Raw genomic sequence first — 26,604 nt, forward strand, 5'->3', positions numbered from 1 at the left:
TTCAGCAAATGAACCTTTAATCCTCAGTTCATATATTATCAGATTCCCACATACAGTTTTGACATTGTCTGTACAGCTTGCTTTGCTACACATTCCACCTGATGGGCACAATTTGTTGTTTTTTTAGTCCATCCACAAATATAAGTTAGTCCTGTACATTACTGATCTCTGGGAAACGTCTTGTAAACATTGGCTGTTTCAAGTTATAACTTTACAGTCAACATGTCCTGGCAGCAGAATGAAAAGAAAAATCTCTCTGTACAATTTAGCCAAAATAAACCCTTTGTGTGTGTGTGTGTGTTTTGTACATAGTTAAAATAAGGCTTCTGAAGGTTGATGGATATGCAGCTGGACCAGAAGTGCTGTTTTTTTTTTTTTTTCTTCTTCAGATGTTAGCATGGACCCACGGACTGAAGAATGCTCAGAAAAGAAATACCATCTCGCAGTCAGTGTTTCAGCAATTAGCTTTATAATCTCTCTCAAAATCTCTCGTTTGCTTTTAGCTTATAATAATCTATATTTAACATCAAGATCTTAAGGTGCTAACGTTTACGATTTATATTATTACTGTTAATATTGCTTCTCTTCTACCACAAAATAAGACGTTCGAATGGTTACGGAGAAGTGCTCTGTGGTTTCGACAATCAAACGTTTTTGATCACTTGAGCTCATTAAATCATTGCAGGTTATCAACAGATCAAGAATGTGAAATTAGGGTTGATGCCAATTGGGTTAATGGATGACATGACAATGGTGCTCAAGTTAATCCTTACGATGATTCAAAAGATGTGACCGATTATTACAAATTTCATCGATTTTGGCCTTGTCTTCATGCATAAATGTGACTTGAACATGAACACCATCAACTTTTGCTAGAAAGAAAATCCAAAACGATTCTCGTTTCAAACGACATAAAAGCTAAAAGATGCCAGTTTAGCAGCGACTAAACAATTATCACTATATAAATCTTTGAAATTAAAACTTTATGGCTCATAAATATGTGATCCAGGCACATTTCCCTGACATGGCCATGGCGATAAAACTGACTAGAAAGAGTTTTATAAAAGAAATTCTGACATGGACCTAACGATACAGACTTGAGCGTGAAGACAACAGGTTTTACTTCAATTAAAAACAATAAGGGATGCTCCGAGGTTCGATGCGCCGGCCCATCAAGCATCATAAAACAATAGGATTAGCTTCATGCTAAAACACGGAGCTTGTGAAATGCCATCAGGGGGTCGTTTGAACTTAAAAGGATTAAACGGTTGAGGGTTTCTGCATAGACGACTCTGAGCAGCAGTTTGTGGAAGTTCACCACAGAGAAATCTTCCCATGTACTAACACTTCATTTCCAAACTAACCTTTGCCATCTTCAACACAGTGACGGTCACACTAATTCTGTCCTGGAACATTTAAAAAGCTTTGAGGTTTTCTATCACTCGCTGATCGGTGATATAGCTGCAGAAGTCCTGGGGCCCTTTTTCTTCCACAGATCACGTGTCCTCTCTCTGATCTGCCATATTGCGCACCTCATAGAGGTGAACTTAATGATCCCCGTTGCTCATGACGACCACCTCAGGGCCAGCTGGGGTAGTGGGGATACGGGGCATCTTCTTGAGCGGACTGGGAATATGCTGAGAAACAGAAGAATAGAACTCAGTCAGACAAACACGTTTTACTGTAGAAAAAAAAACACATGAGCTGTGTTAATAATGATGAGGCGGTTTTCACAGTAGTAATTCAGACGTGTGTCGAGGTTAATTTGATGTCAGAGTTTGGACGATCTTAACACCATTTTCACCATTAACTCCTGCAAACTAGGGATGGACCAAAAATTACCGGCCAAAAATTGTGTTTTTTCAGTCAACAGAGAAAAACTACCAATAATTAACAAATAAAAGAAAGGCTCTGCTGTGCTGCACTGCTCAGCAGCCTTCAGGTTTCTCTCCCTCCAGCTGCAGTCTCTTTGTGATGTAAAATGGCTTTCACACGGGACACGGAAAGCATTGCTCTGAGCTATGAAAATCATTGATTATAATGGCTTGTGCCACAAAGGGCGGTTTGTTTTTGCGCCGACCAAAAGTAGAGGAGTGCAGTCAACTATAGGGCTGCACAATATATACCGTTTCAGCATCGATATCGCAATGTGTGCATAGTAGGGATGGGAATCGTTAAGGTTTTAACGGTATTACTACTTTTAGTGATACCACTTATCGGTTCGGTACTTTAACGGTTCTCTTATCTGTACTTTTTGTAGTGTTTTTTTAATGAAAAAAAACAAAAAACAAATTGAACAGAATTAAAAACAACACTTAATTTTATTATTACGTTTTTAATGAAAAATAAAACAAAACCAATAATTTTAAAACAAATAAATAAATGTATGAAGAATGTACAATGGTTTGAAGGGAAATGAGAAAAATCAACATGTTTGCCTTTTCTGGCAGAAGTCGGGATCTTGGTTTATTGTGCTCCCTGCAGTTGAAAATACCCTCTTCGAGTTGCAAAATGCAATCAAATAATCAGATAATGTTTAAGATTTTTCATTAACATATTTAAATAAAGGGCGACGCAGTGGTGCAGTAGGTAGTGCTGTCACCTCACAGCAAGAAGGTTGCTGGTTCGAGCCTCGGCTGGGTCAGTTGGCGTTTCTGTGTGGAGTTTGCATGTTCTCCCCGCGTTCGCGTGGGTTTCCTTCAAGTGCTCCAGTTTCCCCACAGTCCAAAGACATGCAGTACAGGTGAATTGGGTAGGCTAAATTGTCCATAGTGTACGAGTGTGTATGGATGTTTCCCGAGATGGGTTGTGGCTGGAAGGGCATCCGCTGCGTAAAACAAATGCTGGATAAGTTGGTTCATTCCGCTGTGGCAACCCCAGATTAATAAAGGGACTAAGCCGACAAGAAAATGAATGAATGAATATTCACATAAATGTTTTGGGAGTTAACAATGTAAAAATATAATAAATATATCATTTCTTAATAAGCATAGTTTATTATTAGGCTACTGAAAGGCGATATTTGTAAACACAGCTGATGTAAAAGCATTTTTAATGTTTAAGATTTATTTAAGCTACTGCATAAAAAAAAACACTGTTTTTATTGTAATGTGTGTTTATTAAACTATTAATATTACACTAATTTAGAGAGACCTTATATGATTGACTGCTAGCATAACGATGTGGATGATGTACCTTTAGCTAGGCAGTCGAAAACTTTTCATTTGTCTTTCTGACTTGTCTTTTCATCTTTGTCTTTTGAAAGTTACTTAGCCAGATTGCTTGTGTTTCCGCTTGTACAAGCAACTTGTTGCATTTGTTGCAAAGGGCATGGTCTCTGTGCATGTTAGTATTCGCATACAACACATACACTCCACAAGTGAAGAGTGATGCCTTTGTACTTGTTTAAACTTGTTTTAATATATCTTACAGGGTTCCCACTCAAAGCCAAATGTCAAATTTCCATGACCCATAATGAACAGTAAAAACAAGCCGCTGTTGTGGTTTACATACCATTGAAATGGTTTTAGCTTGAATGTCATTTTGTAGGAATTTAATTATTACTACAACAAAGAATGATTAACCTCAGATTTTCAAAATGAAAGTACTTCTACATATGGCTTTCAAGTGTTTCCTCACCTATTTTTGATAGCTGGATAGTACTTTTACAAAATGTATATTTAGCTTTTATCTACTTTTTAACACCCAAACTTTGAAATGCTCATATCAAACCCAAAGCTCTCAAAATTCATATCCTTACGTTTGCCTCAGTTAACATATAGTCTGGTGACGGCATTAGGCATGGGCCGGTATAAGATTCTGACGGTATGATAACCTTGGATAATAATATCACAGTATTATGATTACTGCTCTAAAATAAGTTCTTTTTAAATGTCTGGGTAAAAAACAAAAACTTTTCCCTTTGAACACAATATATTCTATTTTTAGAAAAATGTAAAATATTTTGGAAAAGTAAACATGCTAAATAATTAATCATTGACTTCTGCTATCTTTATTAGCTTCAAAAACAGATTTCTTCACAACTTGAAAAAGGTCTCTTTGGATATATATTCTGCTGGAGATACTATTGTCCTAAGAAACAAAAAAAAAAAACATGTAGCAAAAAAGCTTACACATACCTTAGGAACAGTATAACAGACAATTTTTGCGGTTTTAAAACCTTGACTTTTCCAAACAACGGTATACCTAGAAACTGGTTATTGTCCCATGCCTAGACTGCATTTCACTTTAGTTGAGTGGAGTTTTACTGTACTTTATTGTCCTTGTCAGGAAATTTGTCTTGTACTCAGGGCTTGGATATACAGTTGAAGTCAGAATTATTAGCCTTCCTGAATTCTTAGTGCCCCTATATAATTTTTATTTCATTTACAATTTCTCTTTAACAGAGACAAGATTTCTAAACACTGTTACTTAAACATTTCTCAAATTTTCTTGCTCTGTTAAACATTATTTGGGAAATGCAAAAGCAAAAAAAATTACAATTAAATAAAATTTACAAGAGGGCTAATAATTTTGACTTCAACTGTATATTAAAACAGTGTTCATACAGTCATGAAAAACCTGGAAAAGTCATGGAATTTTGACATGGCATTTTCCAGGCCTGGAAAAGTTATGAAAATTAGTTTAACAAATATCTGTACACTTGAATTAGGGCTGGAAAAATCTGACATTACGGTGTTTTGTATTTCTGTGATGTATATTGCAATGTGAATACAGTTTCACGAGATGATTTAACAGGTTTATTTGGATTGATTAGGGGGATTTTGTAGAGAAGTAAATCTCGAATAATATATAACAAATAAATGACAAGCATAGATAAATAAAATATAGTAAAGATAAAAGTGAATTCTAGTTTTCAAGTATTCACTATTCAGGTACAGATATTGAATAATCAACACTGCATAGTCTTCATTGTAGATTATTTAATCTTTATTAAAGTTATAAAACATTTCTTGTGGCCGGATGTTTTAAAATCTGAAATATTGAAATGTTCACACAGTCACAGGCCTTAAAGGGACAGTTTACTCAGATTAAAATGTACTCACTATTTACTCACACTTCACTTGTTTCAATACTCTATGAGTTATTCAGTTATATTCTTTTTATGTTCATTTAAAAAAAAAAAAATAAATCATAAATGTTTGAAACAAGTGAAGGGTTTAATGAAAATGGGAAGTAATTTTGGGGGGAACTATCTCTTTAAAAATGCATGCAGATGATGAACTTTTACTCCATTATGATTAAACTCTATGTTAAACTATAATCCCAACATTGCATATCCTGTGATGTGACTATTGCGGATGCACACATTGCGATATCGATGCTGAAACGAGATATTGTGCAGCCCTAACTGAATATAGGTTAGTTGTCTTTACTTCTTTTCTGTCATTGGCCAAAAACATGCTCTCACATTATTAGTGCTTTAAGCACATTTCACTTTAATCAAAATATTACATAGATATGAAAACAAATTTAAACAAAATAGATTGGTATGTGTTCTATGATATGCTGTAATAAAGTTGAACGTCATTGTTTTTCTTATTATTTACCGTCTATATGTAGACATTACGTCATGAAAATGTACTTGAAAGTTCTGGAAAAGTCATGGAAAAGTCATGGAGTTTTAGTAGTAAAAATGTGTATGAACCCTGTAAAAGAGACAACACCTAACATTTACTGAATATAATTCAACTGTACAACATTAAAATGTATATAGCCTGTAAATTTAGACCTGGCTGACTGCAAATTGATGAGCGTGATAGAGGGAAAAAATTGAGCTGAAAAAGCCTGATCATAACAGCAGGTGTAAAACAATGCAATTAAAAAAAAGCTAATGGAAATTATTATTTAACATGACAAACAAAATCTGCTGATATTCCATGACTTGGCCAAAAAAAAAAAACAACAACAACTAACTTTCAATGTCTGGAAAAGACCTATTCAAACTCCATGATATTCCAGAAATTCCACTGACCCGTGGGAACCCTGCTCACTTTCAGTAAAGGTGATGTCAATGGAGATATTTATTGTTGTTTTCAAGTATATTGTTGTTCTGTGGAACTTATAAAACAACCGGCTAGGCCAGTGTCACAACATTGTGGAAACACTAATTAGCGGGAGAATTTAAGGCGCATGTACAAGCATGCATACAGACGAACAAACAGAATGCGAGCTACGGATGATCTTTCCCGATGAAAACGGCATCATAAATACCTCAGCTGCGATGCTCGAACTGACCAGTCCAGCCTCCAGAGGTCTGTCATCATTCATGGATCGTCTGGCATACTGCCTGCGATGCTTCTCGTCCACACGGGTGAGGTACCATGTTCCCGGGTAAAGCTCATCTACTGAGCCTTGAGGGATGTAGTTTGCTGTTGTAACCAAAGAAACATCACGCCATCAAATAATGTCATCAAACAGTTTATTAATAAAGACAAACATCGTTTATTACCTAAATGGTGGGTTTCTTCTCTGAGCTTCATGTTCTCAGCAAAAACACCCGGTGAAACCTTCTGCCTAGAGTCCAGTCTGGCCGGCAAGTCACACAAGCTGGAGACCAACTTATCCAGAGCAGAGCCTTAAAATATAGATGTACGTAATAAGTATGATAATGGACTGTCAGTCAACATAGTAATAGTAATTCAGACTGGCTGGTATGACTACCCTCTTTCTATAAATACTGAGGGCCCGTTCTCACTGGGATGCTTTTTACTTGTGATTTTCATCACCGTGATGAACGCTGATTGCCAATGTGATGGTGCACACATTTCAGTGCTGGGGGGGTTTACCACACTGCATCAAAAACTGTCCCACCAATCAGATTGTTACTTTTGTTCACGTGCCCGGAGCTGACTCTTTACATGTATGTAATTGTAAGTGATTTCATCATAAGAATAGTGCAAACTAGGCATGGGCTGCTATAAGATTTACGGTATTGTGCTCACTGCTCTAAAATATATTCATTTTTTTAATTATTTTTAGGGGGTTTCACCTTTATTGGACAGTACCATTGACAGAATTGACAGGAAAGTGTGGGGAGCAGAGAGAGGGGAAGGATCGGCTTAGGACCTCGAGGCGGGAATTGAACTCGGGTCGCTGTGAACACAGGATTGCATGTGTCGGTGCACTTTCCACTATGCCATTGGCACTGACATATTCTTTTTAAATGTCTGTGTAAAAAACTAAAACTTTTTTCCCCTTTGAAAACAATTTATTCTATTTTTTTTGAAAGATTTGTATTATTTTGGAGCAGTAAACACATCAGGCTAAATAATTCAAATGAATCATTGACTTCTGCTGTCTTCATTAGTTTCTGAACACTGATGCGGTATACCTTGAAAACGGTTATCGTCTCATGCCTAGTGCAAACACTGCTGGACTGTTGTTACTGAGCTTACATTGCATGTGTGGGTTTTGTGCTTTAAAAATGTGCTTAATTGGTGTGGCATCCATGCTTTAGGGGTATCAATTCACAAGGTAGTCAAAAATGGAATAAACAGAATGGACTGCAATGTGTGCAAGTTGGAAGTCTAAGTAGACTAGTGAATGTGCCGAGAGTTTATAGTCATTTGCACAATTTTAGCATGAAAGAATACAAAAGGATGTACATGAGTTATATAATGCATAGCATAAATAAATTAGTTCTGTCATTATAGACAATATATTTTGGCGCATTTAAACTATTTTATTACACAGATATGTTCAATAAAGTCCATGTGAAATGGAAGCTGCAAAGACTTTTATTTCAGTATGTTGATGTACTTCCTACTGAAACAGAATATTGAGTAGGGGCGTGGCTTTTTTTGCACATCATTAGTTATTCCAGTTGTGTTATTTTTTTGGTATTTATCCTCAGGAAGTCACTGAAGGCAGCAATATTATGTTATCATAACGATCTAATGTGGCAATAAGATCGTAACTATACTGCACATTTACACAGTGGCCATATTCATCTATGTAAACACACGAAAACAACATTAACATTATAGCAGACACTGTAAAAAGCTCATTCCCAGCCGCTAGACCTTTCTGACAGGGTATTTGAGTGTCATCGAGTGTCAGAATGTTGTGGGACTGCTGTACAAGAGTTAATATTAGGAATTATAGATAGTGAAATTTAGCGTTTTTTATTTTAGCTGGTTTTTTTTAAAGCATGACGGTAAAACACAAACTCGGTTATGAATATATTAAAACATGTGCTTGCTTGGTTGCTTGCTTGTAAAAATTCGTAATAATGACAAAAATACAAATTTGTGGAATATGGGAAATGGTCAAACTTTGACGATCCCCAAAACTAACATTTTTCAGTGTATTAACTTGGATGCATTCATTGTTCACTTAAATAATCACAATGTGAACTAGCAAAATAAATATTGTAAATTTGGATTTCACATGAACTTTAAAATAAGAGTGTGGTCACCTAACAACTTTATGAATAAAAAGATAATACATTTAAATTCAAACGAGGTGTTATTACCAACTACAACATTTTAATTAAATGTAACATTTTTTTAATGATTCTCTTGATTTTTCCTATTTAATGTTTCCCGAACATATTCACTGTGGTGTACTCATTTTTGTAGCATGATTAAGCTATTTGTTAGATTAGTTCCAGTTTTGGCTTTGGTACTGACTAATCTAATGTATATACAGATATTTCTCATTGTACAGATAGTATTATACAGACAGTAGATCTGTAAGGAGTGTATTTGTTTATGCTGGGCACTGTAACCCAGAGGTACCAAAAGTTGTCGCAATGCGTATGCTTCACATGTCTTTGTACCAGTCAGAAATGAAGTTGAAAAGTGCAATGCTTTATTCATGATAATTAACATGCACTGTGCAGTTGTAGAAGGTAACCATGTCTCTGCACTGAATGTGTCCATGTGAGCCAGATTACAAATCCATATGATGTGTGTGTGAGTTTTTTGTGTGTATACGTACCGGGTGTAGCATCTTGAGTGACTTTGATAGAGTAAAGTGTAGCAGCGAAGCCCGAGCCATAAGAAAACACACCAATTCTCTGTCCTGCTAACTGCTGTGGTGTGTGCCTAAAAAGATTTCAAATGAAATGAAATTAAAAACACTAGTGCATAATATTTGCTTTGGCTTTGAGTTACCATAAACACACAATCATGCATGAGGAACTGTGGCACTTACTGTGCAAGAACTGAAGCCAAGCAGCCGTACACTGAAGGGGTGTACATGTTGCCATTCTGGTTTGATATAAGGAGAGATGCCTTTGTTTTGTCATCAAACAGTTCAGAACTGGCTTTCATGAAGGCCTTCTCCACATCTCTGTCAAAATAAGTGTCCTCAATCTTCACATCTCTACAAAAAAATAAATAAAAAATGGGAAGAGAATGTTAAATGCATTTCAAAAATGTTTGCATTTCATATATTTACAGCAGAAGCTGGATATTCACCTGAAAGCTTCCAGTCCGCTAAATGGGCCGCTCTCCATGTTTGGACTGGGATGACAGAGGAAATCGTTGAGCATTAAACGAGCCAAAGACTTCTGGACCAGTTTACAGTAAGGAGAGTGGAACACCATGAAGCCGAAGTCTTCAAGACTACAACGCCTTTCAGTCCCCTCTGAAACACAGGTAGGAAAAAAATCCATTAAATTAATAAATATAACACACACCTTTTAGTTCATTAATTGAGCAACAAATTTAAAGTTAGATACCCTAAAATTGTTTATTGAGTCCTTGTCATGATTCGGTCTGCTGGAATTTGCATTACCAAGAAAGCAAACCTAAATGTTGGTTTATTCCTCTCAAAAATGACATATACAGTCGCAATCAGAATTATTAACCCCCCTGAATTTTTAGCCCCCCTGTTTATTTTTTTCCCCAATTTCTGTTTAACGTAGGTAAGATTTTTTTCAACAAATTTCTAAACACAATTTTTTTATTAACTCATTTTTTATAACGGACTTATTTTATCTTTGCCATGATGACAGTACATAATATTTGACTATATATTTTTCAAGACACGTCTATACAACTTAAAGTGACATTAAAGGCTTAACTAGGGTAATTAGGTTAACTAGGCAGGTTAGGGTAATTAGGCAAGTTATTGTATAACCATGGTTTGTTCTGTAGACTATCGAAAAAATATAGCTTAAAGGGGCTAATAATTTTGACCTTAAAATGTTTTTAAAAAAAATTAAAAACTGCTTTTATTCTAGCCAAAATAAAACAAATAACACTTTCTCCAGAAGAAAAAATATTATCAGACATACTGTGAAAATTTCCTTGCTCCGTTAAACATCATTTGGGAAGTATAAATTTTTTTTAAAATAAAATAAATAAAAATCAAATGGGGGCTAATAATTCTGATTGCAACAGATGAAGCAAACACTTGGAGGCCTGACCAGCAAGTTTGTTGTAAAATTGAAGTGTGAACTTTTTTTAGTTTGAAGTGGTGTAAAGTTTAAAACCATTTTAAAGCATGAGGTTTGAGGTCAGAGAAAGACACTGAACGTTGTAAGCATGTTTTGAAGGGTTGCTAACATGATTTAACACGTTGCTAACTTGATTTACTAAAATGTTTGTTACATTTTTGCAATGTTGCTATGCTTACGTTAAAAAAGATATTGCATTTTAAGGCTTTGCTAGCATATTTAAGCATGTTGTTTACATTTAAACCTTGATTTAATAAGGTGCTAGCATGTATTTTGTTTCACCAAGTTCTTGCAGTTTATATTTCTACTTGTAAATGTTTGTTTTGACAATATACTGTATATGTGTGTATTATAGGCATGGGATGATAACCATTTTCAATGTATACCACAGTTTGAAAAAGTCAAGGTTTTAAAACCGCCAACATTTTTGGTGTTTTATATTTATTTATCTTTTTATTTTTTTTAAGGAAAACAGTATCTCTAGCAGAAACTATATCCAAAGATGCCATTTTTAATTTGTAAAAAAAAAATGAGTTTTTGAAACTAATAAAGACAGCAGAATGATCAATGAATTATTTGAATTATTTAGCCTGACATGTTTACTGCTCCAAAATATTTTAAATGTTTCTTAAAATAAAATATTCATTGTAACAATGGATCCCCTGCAGTTTGCCTATAGGGCCAACCGGAGCACTGCACTGAAAAAAAAGTGTTGCATTCAAAACTGTTGCAAACAATTTATTTGTGTTGAATTTAAACAAACAAATAAAATTTAATAATGTTCAGCTTAATTTGTTTGCTTAAATTCAGCACAAATAAATTGTTTACAACCACTCAATGTAAAAAAATTGAGTAAATCCAAGGTTCATCTTTGAATAATTTTTTTCAGTGTGTGGATGCCTCTCGTACTCTCTTGAATAAAGTACAACATCATCTATAGATAGGCCAAATATGTATGTTAGAATACTGTTATTGGATTTTCAGCTGTTTTTAATACTGTTCAACCTAACCTTCTTTTAGAACGTCTTCATTATTTAGGAGTAAGTAGTTGGTTGATTGTATGGATCAGAGAACTTTTCAAAAACCGACCACAACGTGTCTGTGTTAATCATGTTATGTCTGACTGCCCTGTTTTAAATATAGGAGTACCTCAGGGATGTGTATCATCCCCTATTTTATTTTCTATATACATTTATGAACTGCAGTGCAATAATGACTATAATCTCACTCTTATAAAACACGCTGATGATCTAGCATTGGTTTCCTGTCTGGAAGAAATGAATAGCTCCTCATATTTTAAAGATATTAATAATATTACAGATTTTAAAAGATTGTACAGGTTTGGCAAAACTTCATTACACCTTAATATTGCACAAACAAAAGAGCTCTGTCTGGGGAGTCAAACAAGAGCAGTAGATACTAGATTTTATAAAACAGTCATCATAAATGGACAAATAGTAGAGCAGGTCTCAAATTTTAAAGTATTTAGGCACAATTGTTGACAATAAACTAAATTTAAACAGTAATGTAGAGGCTGTTTAGAAGGCAAGTCAGCGCCTCAGTCTCCTCCGCAAGTTGAGAAGTTTTAATGTTAGTACACAGGCTTTAAACATGGAATATAGATCATTGATACAGAGTGTTCTCACATATAATATTGTTTCATGGTTTGGTAACACAACACTTAAACTGAAGAAAATCGCAAATTATCAATCAGGCAAACAAGATAACTGGTCAAAAACAAAATTCGCTGCAGATTCTATTTGACTCCTTTATAGAAAAAACAGCAGTTGCGATGAATTTTAAAGATACCACACATCCCCTTCACTCAGCATTTGACTTGTTACCATCAGGGCGAAGGTTAAGAATTCCTAAAGCCTGAACAATGCTTATAAAAAGTCGTTTACCCCAATTGCAGTTGTTGTCTTAAATCAGATCATTGTTTGAAGTGAATGTGGTGGTTGTCAAGAATGATCTGCAGTAATATGTATGGGGCTAATTTGGCTTTTACATTTTTAACTAATGTTGTTGTCTTAATAAGCGTAGCTATTGTGTGATTGTTGTATGTATGCAATTGTTGTCTTAAATCCAGTGTTAAAGTATAATTTCCTTTCTGTGTCAAGCAGAACGGACAATAAAGTTTAAACTGATGTGATACACGCATACATAGAAAAAATATCTGTTTTGTCACAGATATTTAAATGTATACAGAATTTATAAAATATATATGTATATGATGAATCTAAATATAAATAAACATTTTCTCAAACATCTGCATGCATGTGTGTTTATATATACAAAATAAATATATATTTTATTTAAAATAAAAACCTTTTATTTCTGGATGCAATTAATTGCTGTTAATCTAAAGGATGATTAATAAATCTAATATAAGATAGTCAATCTAATCTAAATTAAAGTTTGATTCATCTCTTGAGGATATTTTGGTAATAGCTAGGGCCTGACAGAATCTGCAGACATTTTTTTGCCATTTCTGCGGGAATTATGTTAAGAATTCTGTAAAAATCTTCGGATTTATGCAGAATTATTTTAGGAGAATCATAACTAAAAACTTAAAATATTAAATTTTAAATGATATCTTTTTAACTTTAATGTTTACTATGCAAATCCATCAGGATCCACTTTTTTGGTAAACAAAGCAAGTCTCATATAATATCTCTACTAAACTCTTACAAACTATTGTAAAAAAACATTTTCATATTAGTCAATATTATTACTGAAATTAATTTAAAAACTGAATAAATATAAATGTACACACATTTACACAAGTAAATAAATCTCAATTATGGGCTAAAAATCTGTGGATTTCTGTGCGCAGATTCCATGTGGGCCTAGTAATAGCTTACCAATTCTATCTAGCATGAGATGCAATCAGAAATTTCAGTAATAGGTAAGAAATAAAAGGATTGTGGACATATTTGCCAACCTCTTTGCCAGCGGGCATGGATCTTGTTCTTGTAGACGGAGTAACATTGATCTAAAGCACTGAGGTAACACTGGATGGAAAGCTTGCCGTCCACCACCGGATACTCCGACACCATGTCTGGCTTATAAAAATCATACGCATGTTGCATATGTGTCCCACGAAGACCTGTCAAAATAGGATTACATTTCAGTTACTTCATGAAATCAAAAATATTTTCTTAAATGTAAACCTCTAAATAACTAAAAACAAAGCATCTTCATATATATATATATATATATATATATATATATATATATATATATATATATATATATATATATATATATATATATATATATATACACACACAGAGAAAGAGAGAGAGAGAAGAGAGGAGAAGAAAGAGAGAGAGAGAGGAGAGAAGAGAGAGAGGAGAGAGAGAGAAGAGGAGAGAGAGAGAGAGAGAGAATCTACAATAACAGCCTGTTCAGTTAGAGCTCTCTGTGTTAGTGTGGCAAAGGTCACCTCTCTCGAAGGCCAGAGGGGCATTGGGTCCAACCAACATGGCCACAGCTCCGGCTCCCCCCGTAGGCCTGGCGCTGCCCGTGGCATACACAGCAATATCACCAGCAACAACCAGAGCGTAACGACCTGCGGGACCAAAAAGAAACATCTGAGTCCTGAACAGTTATTTATTGTGGGGGAATCTTAGTGTCAGTTAGCTGTTTTTAAATTCCATGCCATCTTCAGTGGCTATTTTAATGGCCAGAAGATTTTATCTGGATTATTATCGCATGTTGTCTGTCAAAAATAAGAACCAGCCCTGAGAAGAATCATTCCGCATACAAAAATAAATATAATAAAACATATTTTAAAACCATTATTACCCTTCTTTATTTCATTTGAAAGTGCTTTTAACATAATTAAGGATGTTTCGCTTGTTCATCCCCATTTAAAGAAAATAAAAAAATATTTGAGATTTTTGAGTTCAAACTCTCACTACCACAATTGATCCTGCAATACTTGAAGAGAGTTTAAAATACCATCAGGGTATCTATAAAACTCATATTCAATAAAATGAGTGACTAATAATGCTTTTGAATTAAGGCTGTTTTCACCAAAGACCATAAGCCTAAAACTTTTTTTATTATTATAATTATTATTTTAAAAAGGGCCATTACTATAATGATACGCAAACTACACTGTAAAAATCCTGGTTGCTTAAAATTTAAGCTGAATCAAATTAACCTTATGAGTCCATTGAACTTATATTATGTTAAACTGACTTAAAACAGCTTGCATAACTTATAAAATTAAGTTAGAACATGATTAACTTAGTTTAATATGTTACAATGACCTAAAAACATATGCTGTCTGTAATTGATCATAGAATTTTTTGTGTATATTATTGGATTTACACTGACAGCTAATCAGAATCCACTCAGCTTTAATAAAGAGCCTGAGCATTTAAGGTGACTGATGACAAACTTGCAGCACACACTTAAAGGGATAGTTCACACAAAAATGAAAATTCTCACTATTTAGTGTTTACTCACCGTCAAGTTCTGTGGATGCTATTATTATAGTTATTCTATAATACTATAGTTACTCTTGACATTGTGAAATGGGGCTGTGTTCTTGACAGTTATCCTGTCTTTTCTGAGTACAAAGCAGTATTTAGTACTACTACTGGTACTTTTAAAAATATTTTTTCCAAATTTTTTGAGTGCCTTGGACTGATTTTTGCAGTTTAATCAGAAGAATCCCTTACCCAAAGAGCACTGATACATTATTTAAGCTACCCCTGAGCACTTTTTTTTGATTTGGGATTTTAAGTATTTAGTACAGTGTGTGTGTGTGCGTGTGTGTGTGTGCGATTCCTGCAGCTTCCACATAGGCTTTTAAATTAACTGATATCAATGCTGAAGCAGCTTTGGTTTTACAGCTGAAAAATAAAAAACAACAGCAGGAGAATAAAAGATATTTGCTACTATACTTAAATGAGTGCAACGACATTTTATCACTCTTAACTTTAAGTGAGAAAAAGCGCAAAGACCGGATGAGCATCATATTTTGTTTTACATATGTTGTCTGCACCTGCAATCTTATACAATGGAGTATACTGTGAAAGGCTGTGTTTGATTGCTCGCCTGTGGTAATGTAAATGTTTTGTTTTTTTAACTGTATGTTATAGTAGGACTGTGCAATAAGATACATATCATATGGATAAAATAAGAAGTCTATTGCTTGATATTATACTCTATCTTTTATTTCATGGTGTTGGACAACACATTGTTTATGCAAATAATTTTCATGATTTGGATAACCTTAATCTCACCACGGAAAAGTGAATAACAGCATGGAGACGAGTACAAGATTTGCATTTTGAATTTTATGTTATATGAATTTTAATATTTTATGTTGGAAATGTAATTGTTATACTGCAAAAAAAAAATTGTTTTGTCTTGTTTCTAGTTCAAATATCTAAAAATTCTTAAATCAAGAAGAATTTTCTAGACAAGCAAAATATAATTGTCTTGTTTTAAGAAATAATATGCCAATATTAAGTGAGTTTTTTCTTAAAACAAGCAAAATAATTTGCCATTGGGGTAAGAAAAATAATCTTGTTTTTCCTTTTGATATAAGCTTATTTTGCTTACCCCATTGGCAGATTATTTTGCTTGTTTTAAGGAAAAACTCACTTAAAATTGGCATATTATTTCTGAAGACATTATGATTTGCTTGTCTAGAAAATTCTTCTTGATTTAATTTTTTTTAGATATTTGGACTAAAAAGAAGACAAAAAATCTAAGTAAGAAAATGATTTTTTGCAGTGTAGGATTTTAAAAAGTGTTTTATATTTGATTACAATTTATTTTAAAGGTCAACATTCATAATCAGACCTTTGCCCAGAGGTTCTAAATAAAATTATGAAAAAATCATAATGAGTACATTTGAGTTTATACTTTAAAGTGTAAAAAACAGACATGTAAAATGTGATGCTGTTAAAAACTAAGCTCAGAACTGATTCGATAGAATATCATTACATTTTGAAAGTCTCTGAATTGATTTTTCGCCACGATTCCAAAAACAATGTTGAGTTTTTAGTCATAACTCTCAGCCACTTGAACCTCACTGTCTTATAAAACTACACTCAAAAAAGGACGATTGCTGTTTGTTCAAACCACTCATTTAAAATGAGCTGAAACAACACAATTCTTAAGGTTTTTTAGCGACAACTAAATTGTTTTATGTTCACTCCACTTAAATCTGCAAAACTTGACAAGTTAACTTAATTCCTTCATGTTGTCCCAACACAAATCGATTGTGTGGAACACAGCATTATTTTTAAAGTGTACCAAAATCTTTGACTTCAGGGTCAGAAATCTGCTGTGCTCAGTCGAGATGTGTGGGTCACAAAGATTGCAAAATGAGCACAAGTTCACGTAAACTCACCGTCCCATGAGCTGGACTCCACCCAGTTGACTGCATTGAAGAGTGCAGCAGTTCCCCCATAGCAGGCGTTAGTGGTGTCCACTCCCTCTACATCAGTGTTGCCCGACTCTTCAAACAGCTGCATCAGGACAGTCTTGGTGGATTTGGACTTGTCAATAATGGTTTCTGTGCCCACCTCCAGCCGGCCCACACTCTCGTACGAGAGGCCATTCCTCTCCATTAATCTCTGCACCACCGTCAGGCACAGAGAGTTGATGTCCTCGCGGTCCGAGCAGAATCCCATGCGCGCCTGTCCCAGACCAACAGTGTATTTTCCGGCCCCGACTCCATCGTACTCCTCCAGCTCTGCTTGGTCAACGTACTGAGATGGGACATACACCTCCATAGCGATGATACCCACATCTTTGGGCCACATGGACTCGCAAATCGCAGGGAGTGATCCAGGCATTCTGAATGGACTGAGACAAAAATAAGCAATGCCATATCTTTAAAAGTAAATATGCTGCACGTTTTCACAAATGAAATGAATCTAAAATCACAGCATTGCGAAAACAGCACATATCGAAAGCATTTTCTTTTGCAAGATTTAAAAAAAGGCCAAATTTGCTTTGCAAATAATTTGGACACTTTTTCAATGTTTCTTAAATAACATTTTTAACCCACTTAGCTGTCCCACCAAGAAAAAAATATTTGGATTGCATTTTATAACTCCTAATGTCACTAGTTAACACACTAGTTTTACAAATCCCATAATTTCTAAAATATCAGCCTCTACCAAATGGAGTTTTTTTAGGGTAAAAGTACTGGAATCAATACATATATTATGAAAAAAATCATAAAATATGAAGCCTAAGACCAATTTATTTAAAAACATAATAAAGACAAAACATTTCTGAATACTAAATCATCTTTATTTTTTGAAGTGTGCCATAAAATATTTCAGATTCTCGTTAAACATGTTTTCTTGGTTTGTTTTGTTTTGTTTTTTACAATAAAACAAAATCAAGTGTAGTAGCGCAACAGGATTATGTTTGTTTGTTTTCTTGTAAACCAACAATGCTGTGCTCGTAAACCATTATTTAAAACAGTCAAACCATTTGGTAGAGCAGGCAGTCAAAGGGTTAAGGCTTTTATTTTTTTTAAATAAATACAGTAATATCGGTGGTACAGTGAAAAGATTTACAATTTAAAACAATTATTTGCTGTGTAATCCTGTTATAAAGTGGTTTCCAATATTATTATTATTATTAGTTCTCAATGTTTTCTCATTATATTTTTTTTGGTAGTTTTTTCTTAATATTTTATAGCATGAGTAATGTACTATAATTTTATTCCTGTGAGTCTTATGTATAAAAAATCTAAATAATTTATTTATTTAAAAAATGTGTTGAATGTGGTTGAATTGTAATCTGTTTAACATTACAAATCTCAATATTGTCCTTTTTGTTCAATTTATTGCATAAATTAACCAGATGACTTAATATCTCTATTAGGAAAGAATTTTTAATGTTAAATGAATTGGGAGGGCTTCTCCAGAAAATCTAATAAACAATCTATAAACTTTTTGGGGTCCCCCAACACATGTTTGATGTGGTCTGTGCTATTTGCAGAGCATTTCTGTATTCGCACGTATTGTTAGTATTTTCATGCATAACAATCTGTGAATATAATTAAGAAAAAGATACACTTGATATAAAGTGTTTTATCATTTCCAGAGTCTAACAGTATTCAAGTACAGTGACTTAATGATAAAAAAATATAATTAATTCAATAAAATTACTCATAGTTAAGGTCACAAATGGTACAATTTATTATGCCTGAATGCTTTTAAAATCATTATACAATCGCAGGCATCAAAGACACGTGCAAATGATAAATTATAATATAAACTCAACATTGCTTACCCTGTGATGTGACAATTGCGAATGATCACATTGATATATCGATGCTGAAACAATATATTGTGCAGCCCTAATTTATATCGGTCTATAAATCAGTATGACCAGAAAGATCATGTGACACTCAGGACTGAAGCAATGACACTGAAAATTCAGCACTGCATCACTGGAAGTGACATTTTTAAACACTTAATATTAAAACATATTTTTTACAATTCAAAAAAATGCGTCCTTGAAACTACAATAAAAGTTTTCAAGACTTTTGAAGCAGTGTATTCGTAAATATTACGCCAACTTCATGCTGACTGTACATGAGTAAAGAGCCTCTTCCAGCTATTAGAAAGTAAGAGAAGCACATGGCAAAGCCTGTTACCCACAGCAGCTCTGCTCTCCTTTAATAAGATTAACCCTTTAACCGGGGTAAAGGACATTACCTTTAACCTACATAGATATGGCTCCAAGACTCCATATCAAGAAAACTCACTTGACCACTCAATGTGGAAATAAGCAGTCACTATTGTTTGGCTGTTATTAACACACAAAGCACCGATACGAAAAACTATCAGATATAAACAGAAGTAAATTAATTTCTGTGATCTTGGGTCAAACTTTAAAAGAGGCTTAAAGACAGCCTTGCAGGTTAAAAACAGCCAATTTGCTGTTTTGATAATTTCTCTGTATACATTTCAATCACCTCACATATTAGAAATACATTCATTTTATATAGGATGACGTGTAACGTTATAACTGTTATATAAATTAAGCGTGTTTTTGGTTAGCGGTTACGCTATGAGTGATGTAAACACACATTTCTTTGCTTACTCATCATTCTCTTAGTATTATTATTTGTTGTTGTTTATCAGTAACTAATAAACATAGTATTGATGTATTTTTCATAACCTGTAATGTTGTAGAAATAAGCGAACTGCTGACCGCACCTTCATGTGACACTAGCAGACCACTAACAAACACGTTATTCATCACTGCCAACAGTAAAACTTCACTCACACACTATATTTTCTTACCTTACAATCATATAACGGTGTTAGTTCGTGTAATAAGCGGACGGTTAGATTCGGAGAGCTGTCCGGCCCGGATATCTCATAAGGTCAGATGTTTTCCGAGCGCGTATAGTCGAGCAGTATATGTGAACGGACCGCCTTCCGCTTACGAGGACTGCTACGTCGGTATTCACGAACGACCGCTACGTACTAAACATTTCGAAGTGTGTACTACGTCTCGAAGTGTGTACTAAGCAAGCGTTTCCTATGTAGATAGCACTATTTGTAATCTTAATATATGAGGCGCTTTAATATTAACCTGTAATGATGATAAACTGAAGCGAGTTTTAAACGCTTAAAGTTTAAAGTTGTGCGACACATTGAATTTCTATATAAAATGAGAGATATATAACTTCTTGATGTAAAATAGTAAGCTAGTAAAATTAGTAAAAGACTATATATTTTTTTTTTTGATGCTTTTGTTGTCAAATATGTAGTTTTATCAACAGTTCTGGAACAGTCATGAGTTATACATTTAAAGGAATTTAATTCATTTGCATTCATACAGATTATATGTTCTTTTAAATTTAAGAAAATTCAGTTTTATGGCTGTATTTATTATTATTATTATTATTATTATTATTATTATTATTATTACCTAAAAGTCTCTTAATGCCAACATATTTATTTCATAGAAATGTCATCAGTAGTTTACAGAAAATAAGAAAAATTACATTGCACTTAATTTAAAGCATTACGTTTATTTTATTAAAGTTGTAAAAGACTTTTCCACATATCGACACACTGAATTTGTATATGAAAATTAGTAATAAATAACTTAATTTCCTCCACAAGTCCAAAGACATGCGGTACAGGTGAATGGGTTGGCTAAATTGTCTGTAGTGTATGTGTGTGAATGAGAGTGTATGGATGTTTCCCAGTGATGGACTGCAGCTGTAACGTCATCCGCTGCGTAAAACATATACTGGATAAGTTGGCGGGTTATTCCGCCGTGGCGACCCCTGATTAATAAAGGACTAAGCCGAAAAGAAAATAAATGATTGGATGAATGTTATATGTTTGCAAAATGAAAACTTATCAGGCAAATATTTGTGTTCTTTTATGCTTTTGGTGTCAAATATGTAGTTTTTTAAAGTCATTAATTATGCATTTAAAGTAATTTATTTACATTACATTCAGCCATATATGTTCGTTTAAAATTAAACAAATAATTGTTAATAATAAAATTACATTGCACTTAAAGCATTATGTTTATTTTATTAAAGTTGTAAAATATAGTTCGACTTTTCCACTTCGACACACTGAATCGACACACTGAATATGACTATTAGCGATTTAGAATTTTTTTAAATGTAAAATGTTTACCTAATAAAATGAAAACCTTTTAGGCTAATATTTATGTTCTTTTATGCTTTTGGTGTCAAATATGTAGTTTTATACACAGTTTTTGAACAGTAATGAGTTAAAGGAATTTAATTAAATTGTATTTAAGAAAATTCTGTTTTATGGCTGTATTTATTATTATTATTATTAATAATAATAACTAAAAGTCTCTTAATGCCAACATATCACAGAAATGTCATCAATATTTTACAGTAAATAAGAAAAATTACAATACACTTAATTTGAAGCATTAAGTTTATGTTATTAAAGATGTAAAATATAGTAAGACTTCCACATATCGACACACTGAATTTGTATGTAAATTAGAAATATATAACTTTTTAATGTAAAATGTTTGCAAAATGAAAACTTTTCAGAGCAATCTTTATGTTTTTTGATGCTTTTGGTGTAGCTTTATAAACAGTTTTTGAACAGTCATAAGTTATAAATGTAAAGCAATTTATTTAAGTTGCATTCATCATTCATCCTTTTTCATTGCATTCATTCTTTAACATTTAATAGAATTCTGTTTTATGGCTGTATACATGTATTTATTATTATTATTATTATTATTATTATTATTATTATTATTATTATTATTATTATTATTATTATTATTAACTAAATGTCTCTTAATGGCAACATATTTATTTCACTTTATTTCACTCATTTATTTATTTATTATATTTTCAAATGTCATCAGTAGTTTACAGAAAATAACAAAAAAAACATTACACTTAATTTAAATAATTACTTTTATTTTATTTAAATATTTTCACAAAGTTTCACAAATTCACAAAGTTGCCATGTTTTCAAATTTTTTTAACCAACATATTAACAAAGTTTTAAATTCAGAGTTAAGAAGTTAACAAATAAAACCTTTTTTGGACCAAATATATTTTTCTGAATATAAAAAGCTCTAAAAAGGGGGTAATGCAGTAATAATCTTCTAAAAAAAATGTTCAAAATATATTTTCCTTCGCATTGTTGATCATTTGCTAATAAGACACAAATTAAGTTTAAAACAAATTAAGTTATAATTCTTTAAATAGGGTATTAAAGTTAAAATGTGTGTTTATCTTAAATGTAGTGTTATGAGGTGTTATTCAAGATGAACCTTCTACTTCTGTATATACAGTACACTACAAGTCAAAACTTTGGGGTCCGTTTTTTTTTTTTTTTTTGTTAAAGAAAATTATTCTGTTCAGGAATTATTGCTTGTATTACTTTTACATTAATGGTAGTAATAATAATAATAATAATAATAATAATAATAATAATAATAATAATAATAATAATAATAATAAGAGTGATTTCTGAAGGATCATGTAAAGACTGCAGTAATGAAGCTGACAATTCATCTTTAAAATCACTGGAATAAATTATTAAATTAAATGATAAACTACTTTTGAACTTTTGAACTTTTTATTTTATAGTTCAATAACATTTCACAATTTTACAAATTGTTCTGTATTTTTGATTAAATAAATGCAGCCTTGATGAGTAGAAGAAGCTTATTTTAAAAACATTTAAAAATCCTTCTGACCCCAAAGTTTTGACAGGTAGTGTATATCAACTGTATTGACTACTTTGATAGTAAATGAGATTTAGTTGGAGATTGAGGCCAACGACAGATTTTGTTTCACCAACAAAATTAAAGTTGAATTTAAAGTGTTTTACTCTGAGGTACTTTCACAAAGCTGATCCAGGTGTTTTTGTATGTTTACATATATTATTGTAAAATATATGAGAGATTTAGTCATTAATAAATATAAAGCTTTTTTTAAGTATTAAGTTAACGTTACACTCTTTACATACTAAAGAGGAAATTACTTCAGTTATTTGGATGAAATAAATGCAGTGTAGCTGTAATTCTCTCTTTAAAATGTCTCATATTAAAGTTAACTCAGTATTAATTACATGGTTAATAACAAGACTTACCTGCAGACTTCTGTTCGTGAGGTGCTAACCGTCGCTTGTCATTAAGTGAAGCGGTATTACAGACATACTATTTATACATTACAAGCGGACGATACCTGTGCAGGGCGAGCTTCGGTTTCTTGAGCGCTTCTCACGCGGCCTATCAAAACACAGAAGCAGTTCTGAAGGTCCTCATTTTCCCGCCCTCTTCTAGTTCTCAACCAATCAGCGCTCAAGAAAGGAGGGTCACTGGACGAGGTGCGCAAAGTGGTTCAATGGTGTGAGTGAGTGACGGTGTATGGTGAGAGAAGAGCAGCCAATCACAGCGCGTGTCTGAGAGAGTAGCAGCCAATCAGAGCGCGCGTCTGATGCGCTCGCCATTTCTGCACGAATCGGCAGGGAAGCCGAACAACGTTACCTTGACTACAAGAAGACACACATCATATCGGAGGATCAGCTCATCTCTGCGCGCTAAACTTCTGTCAGCACCTTATTTAAAGCACACAGGGTGTCTTAAAATCTTAAAAAAATAATATCTAATACATAATACCAGCCTGGTGTAAAAGGCGGTTCTTTTTTCTTTAAAAAGTAGACCTTTTTGCTTTCATTCGCCTCAATTTCTATTTAATTATGAGATTTAAATACTGAATTTAGGTGATATTTTAGGCACTATTTCTAGCTGAATTAGCTTGTCGGATGGTCATCATAACTAAACCTTTTGATATACCAAAGACATTTCCTAAACATTTACAATAAAGAAATATGAATCAATACTTAAATACTTAAAATACATATTTATTCTGTCAGATATCATTAGAAAAAGTAGGAATCTGCTCAAGTTTTAAATTAAAAACTGTAGTATATTGTCATTTATTAGACAAATAACAAACTGGCCAGCACATTCAACTTTCCTCAGTCACCATTTGACTATTTGAATAATAAAAAATTAAAACATAATAATAATAATAATAATAATAATAATAATAAAGCGTCATGATTTTTCTAGCCTCTCTTGTAAAAAAGTACATTTGATTGAAAATCCACAGATAATACTATAATAACCAAATATTAACCAAACAACCAACCATTAGTTTTCAAATGAATTTTAATGGTCCACTGTTGGTGCTTCACACTTATCAGTCATTTTTTTGTTTCAAGAATAAAGTCCAAGATTGAGAATAAAAGTTACTTGTTAAATCTTTTCTCTATTTAAAACAATACCAGTCCTATAGCCAGTTCGGTGAAAGTGGTGGGGTTTTTTTTCTCAAAAAGTGGACCTTTTTGCAGTTATACGCCTTATTTTCTATTTAATTATGAGATTTAAATACATTTTGAGCTCTGTTTTAGCTGGATTAGCTTGTCGGATAACCACAAATTTTGATGTCCCACAAATATTTCCTAGATTAAAAATAAAGAAATATGAAATAAAAATACTTATTTTTAAAATACAAGTTTAGTACATCATATATCATTAGAAAACAAAGACTCAGTGAAAAAAAAAAAAACAAGTATATTGTCATTTATTAGGCAAATTTCAAATAACAGACTGGCCAGCACATTCAACTGATCAGTCAGAATTTGGCCATTTGAATAATAATAAATAAATAAATAAATAAATAAATAAATAAATAAATAAATAAATAAATAAATAAATAAATAATATGTAGAGCTTCATAATTTTTCTAGCCTCTCTTGTAAAAAAGTACATTTGAAAATTCATGGATAACAACAATTGTATTCAAATTAATTTTAATTTCATGGGTTTTTGTTGGGTTATTTTGACTATTTATGATGGCATAGCAGTCTTTTTTCTTGCACAACTGGATGTTGGACTAAAATAATAGTTTGCATTGGCCAAAACTGATTAGCTGAAGTCACAATGATGGTCAACAGAGGATTCAGCTCTGTCTTAAAACCTTTTTCAATGGGTTACTTTTACAATTTCTGATGGTGTAGCAGTCAAAATATGTCAAATGAGCTCATGTATGGGACAAATTCTGAACCTTTGTCAGTGAGTGGTTGGTCTTTTGAACCACCTGAACCCCCTTTGGCTACAGGCCTGATTTAATAGTCTAGCTCTTCAAGTCTAGCACTTTTAAGATTATATATAGACAAATATGGTGTTGACCACTGTTACAAAGTACTTGACACTGAAAAGTAAAGGATCACTTTAAATTTGTTTACATAATCAGGCTCGTTGTCAGCCTGGTGTAAGGGGTGGTTCTTTTTTCTCAAACACCGGATCTTTTTGCAGTCATTTGCCTCATTTTCTATTTAATTATGAGATTTAAATAGTGCATTTTAGTGACATTTAGGCACTATTTCTAGCTAAATTCGCTTGTCGGATGGTCATCATAACTGCACTTTTTGATGTACTAAAAATATTTCCTAAAGATTTAGAATAAAGAAATATAAACAAATATTTTTTTTCAAAATACAAGTTTATTGCACAATATATCATGAGAAAAAATAGAAATCTGTTCAAGTTTTTAATTAAACATTTAAAAAAAAAACGTTTTGTCATTTATTTGACAAATAACGAACTGGCCAGCACATTCAACTGTCCTCAGTCAGAATTTGGCCATTTGAAAAACATAAAAACATAATAATAATCATATTAATAACCATAATCATAATGTAGAGCTTCACAATTTCTCTAAAAATAAAATAGAAAATTCAGGAATAACAACAATAGCCAAAATAGTATTCAAATACTAATAAGGGCCGCTTTTGGTGCTTCACACCTTTTTATTGCAATTTTTTTTCTGTGTAAGGTGTAGAAGTTAGAATAAAAGTTCAAATGTTTTCTCTATTTAAAAACAATACAGCCGCAAAAGATGACGACTTCTCTTACATCAGATCGTGTTTTCTTGCACTGCTGGATGTTGGACTCATAAAAAGTATTTGTTAGCGTTGGCCAAAATTGACTAGCTGAAGTCACACCAAAGCAACAGCCAACAGAGCATTCCGCTTTGTCTTAAAGGGCACATAGTTTACCTCTTTTTTATGATTTAATAATAATATTATGGTTCTTCTGAGTGTGCCAGTTTAGGTTCAGTTTAAAACACAATTCAGATTGTTTTATTATAATGTGTTAAAAAGTGTCATGTTGGGGGCGTGTCCACAGTTCGCTGATTTAGGGGTGTGTTGCTTCACATGTAAATTAGTTTCGGCTTCCCGCCAACGTAACAAGGGGCGGGGCCATGAGCTCACCCGCTCTGTGTTTGCAACAGAGTCTGACAGGAAGACTGCAAGAAGGAGCAGGAGCGAGAGGATCAGCATTCGGTCGTACATGTACGACTCGGACACAGACCAAGCAGAGAGTACAAAATCATATGTGTCTTTGTACAGTTTTACAGCCAACTGTGTGCTAGTTTCAAGTGCCGAGCTTGTACAAAGAAACTAATAACCAAGCACACTGAATTAACTTTGACTGAGGCACCGGATGCCCCACTCGAAGCCGTGACACGGCACACCAGACACTCTCTGTGGCGCGACAGAAACATGAAGTGTACCGAATCGTCGCGCCACACATTTTTGAATTCTAAACATGGGTTTCTGCAGCGGTCCGCG

The 26,604-nt window shown here is 33.2% G+C and overlaps 1 protein-coding gene across 2 annotated transcripts; it reads right to left on the minus strand.

Annotated features, from left to right (window-relative positions):
* Nucleotides 1-23,159, minus strand: hmgcs1 (3-hydroxy-3-methylglutaryl-CoA synthase 1 (soluble)). 2 transcript variants are annotated; one of them, XM_056466386.1, is made up of 10 exons: nucleotides 23,053-23,159; nucleotides 16,809-17,266; nucleotides 13,878-14,003; nucleotides 13,374-13,538; nucleotides 9,447-9,615; nucleotides 9,181-9,351; nucleotides 8,965-9,071; nucleotides 6,473-6,598; nucleotides 6,235-6,392; nucleotides 1-1,637 (listed from the first exon to the last, which is right to left on the minus strand). In XM_056466386.1, the coding sequence occupies exons 2-10, from the start codon at nucleotides 17,254-17,256 to the stop codon at nucleotides 1,548-1,550; spliced, it is 1,560 nt and encodes a 519-aa protein (XP_056322361.1). In that variant the 5' UTR covers nucleotides 17,257-17,266; nucleotides 23,053-23,159; the 3' UTR covers nucleotides 1-1,547. The 2 variants fall into 2 exon arrangements, with proteins under 2 accessions (XP_056322361.1, XP_056322360.1); XM_056466385.1 differs by lacking the exon at nucleotides 23,053-23,159 and adding an exon at nucleotides 19,732-19,832.
* Nucleotides 23,160-26,604: the final 3,445 nt, after the last annotated feature.

This window comes from Danio aesculapii, chromosome 10 (genome assembly GCF_903798145.1).
Source record: "Danio aesculapii chromosome 10, fDanAes4.1, whole genome shotgun sequence".
NCBI classification, from domain to species: domain Eukaryota; kingdom Metazoa; phylum Chordata; class Actinopteri; order Cypriniformes; family Danionidae; genus Danio; species Danio aesculapii.

Bases quoted from the DNA above. Each gene is read 5' to 3' on its own strand.
- hmgcs1 (XM_056466385.1), bottom strand. The intron at 9,352-9,446 runs GTGAATATCCAG...ATTTTTTTGTAG, and splicing joins AGCGGACTGGAAGCTTTCAG to AGATGTGAAGATTGAGGACA. The intron at 1,638-6,234 runs GTATTTATGATG...TCTGTTTCTCAG, and splicing joins GTTCGAGCATCGCAGCTGAG to CATATTCCCAGTCCGCTCAA.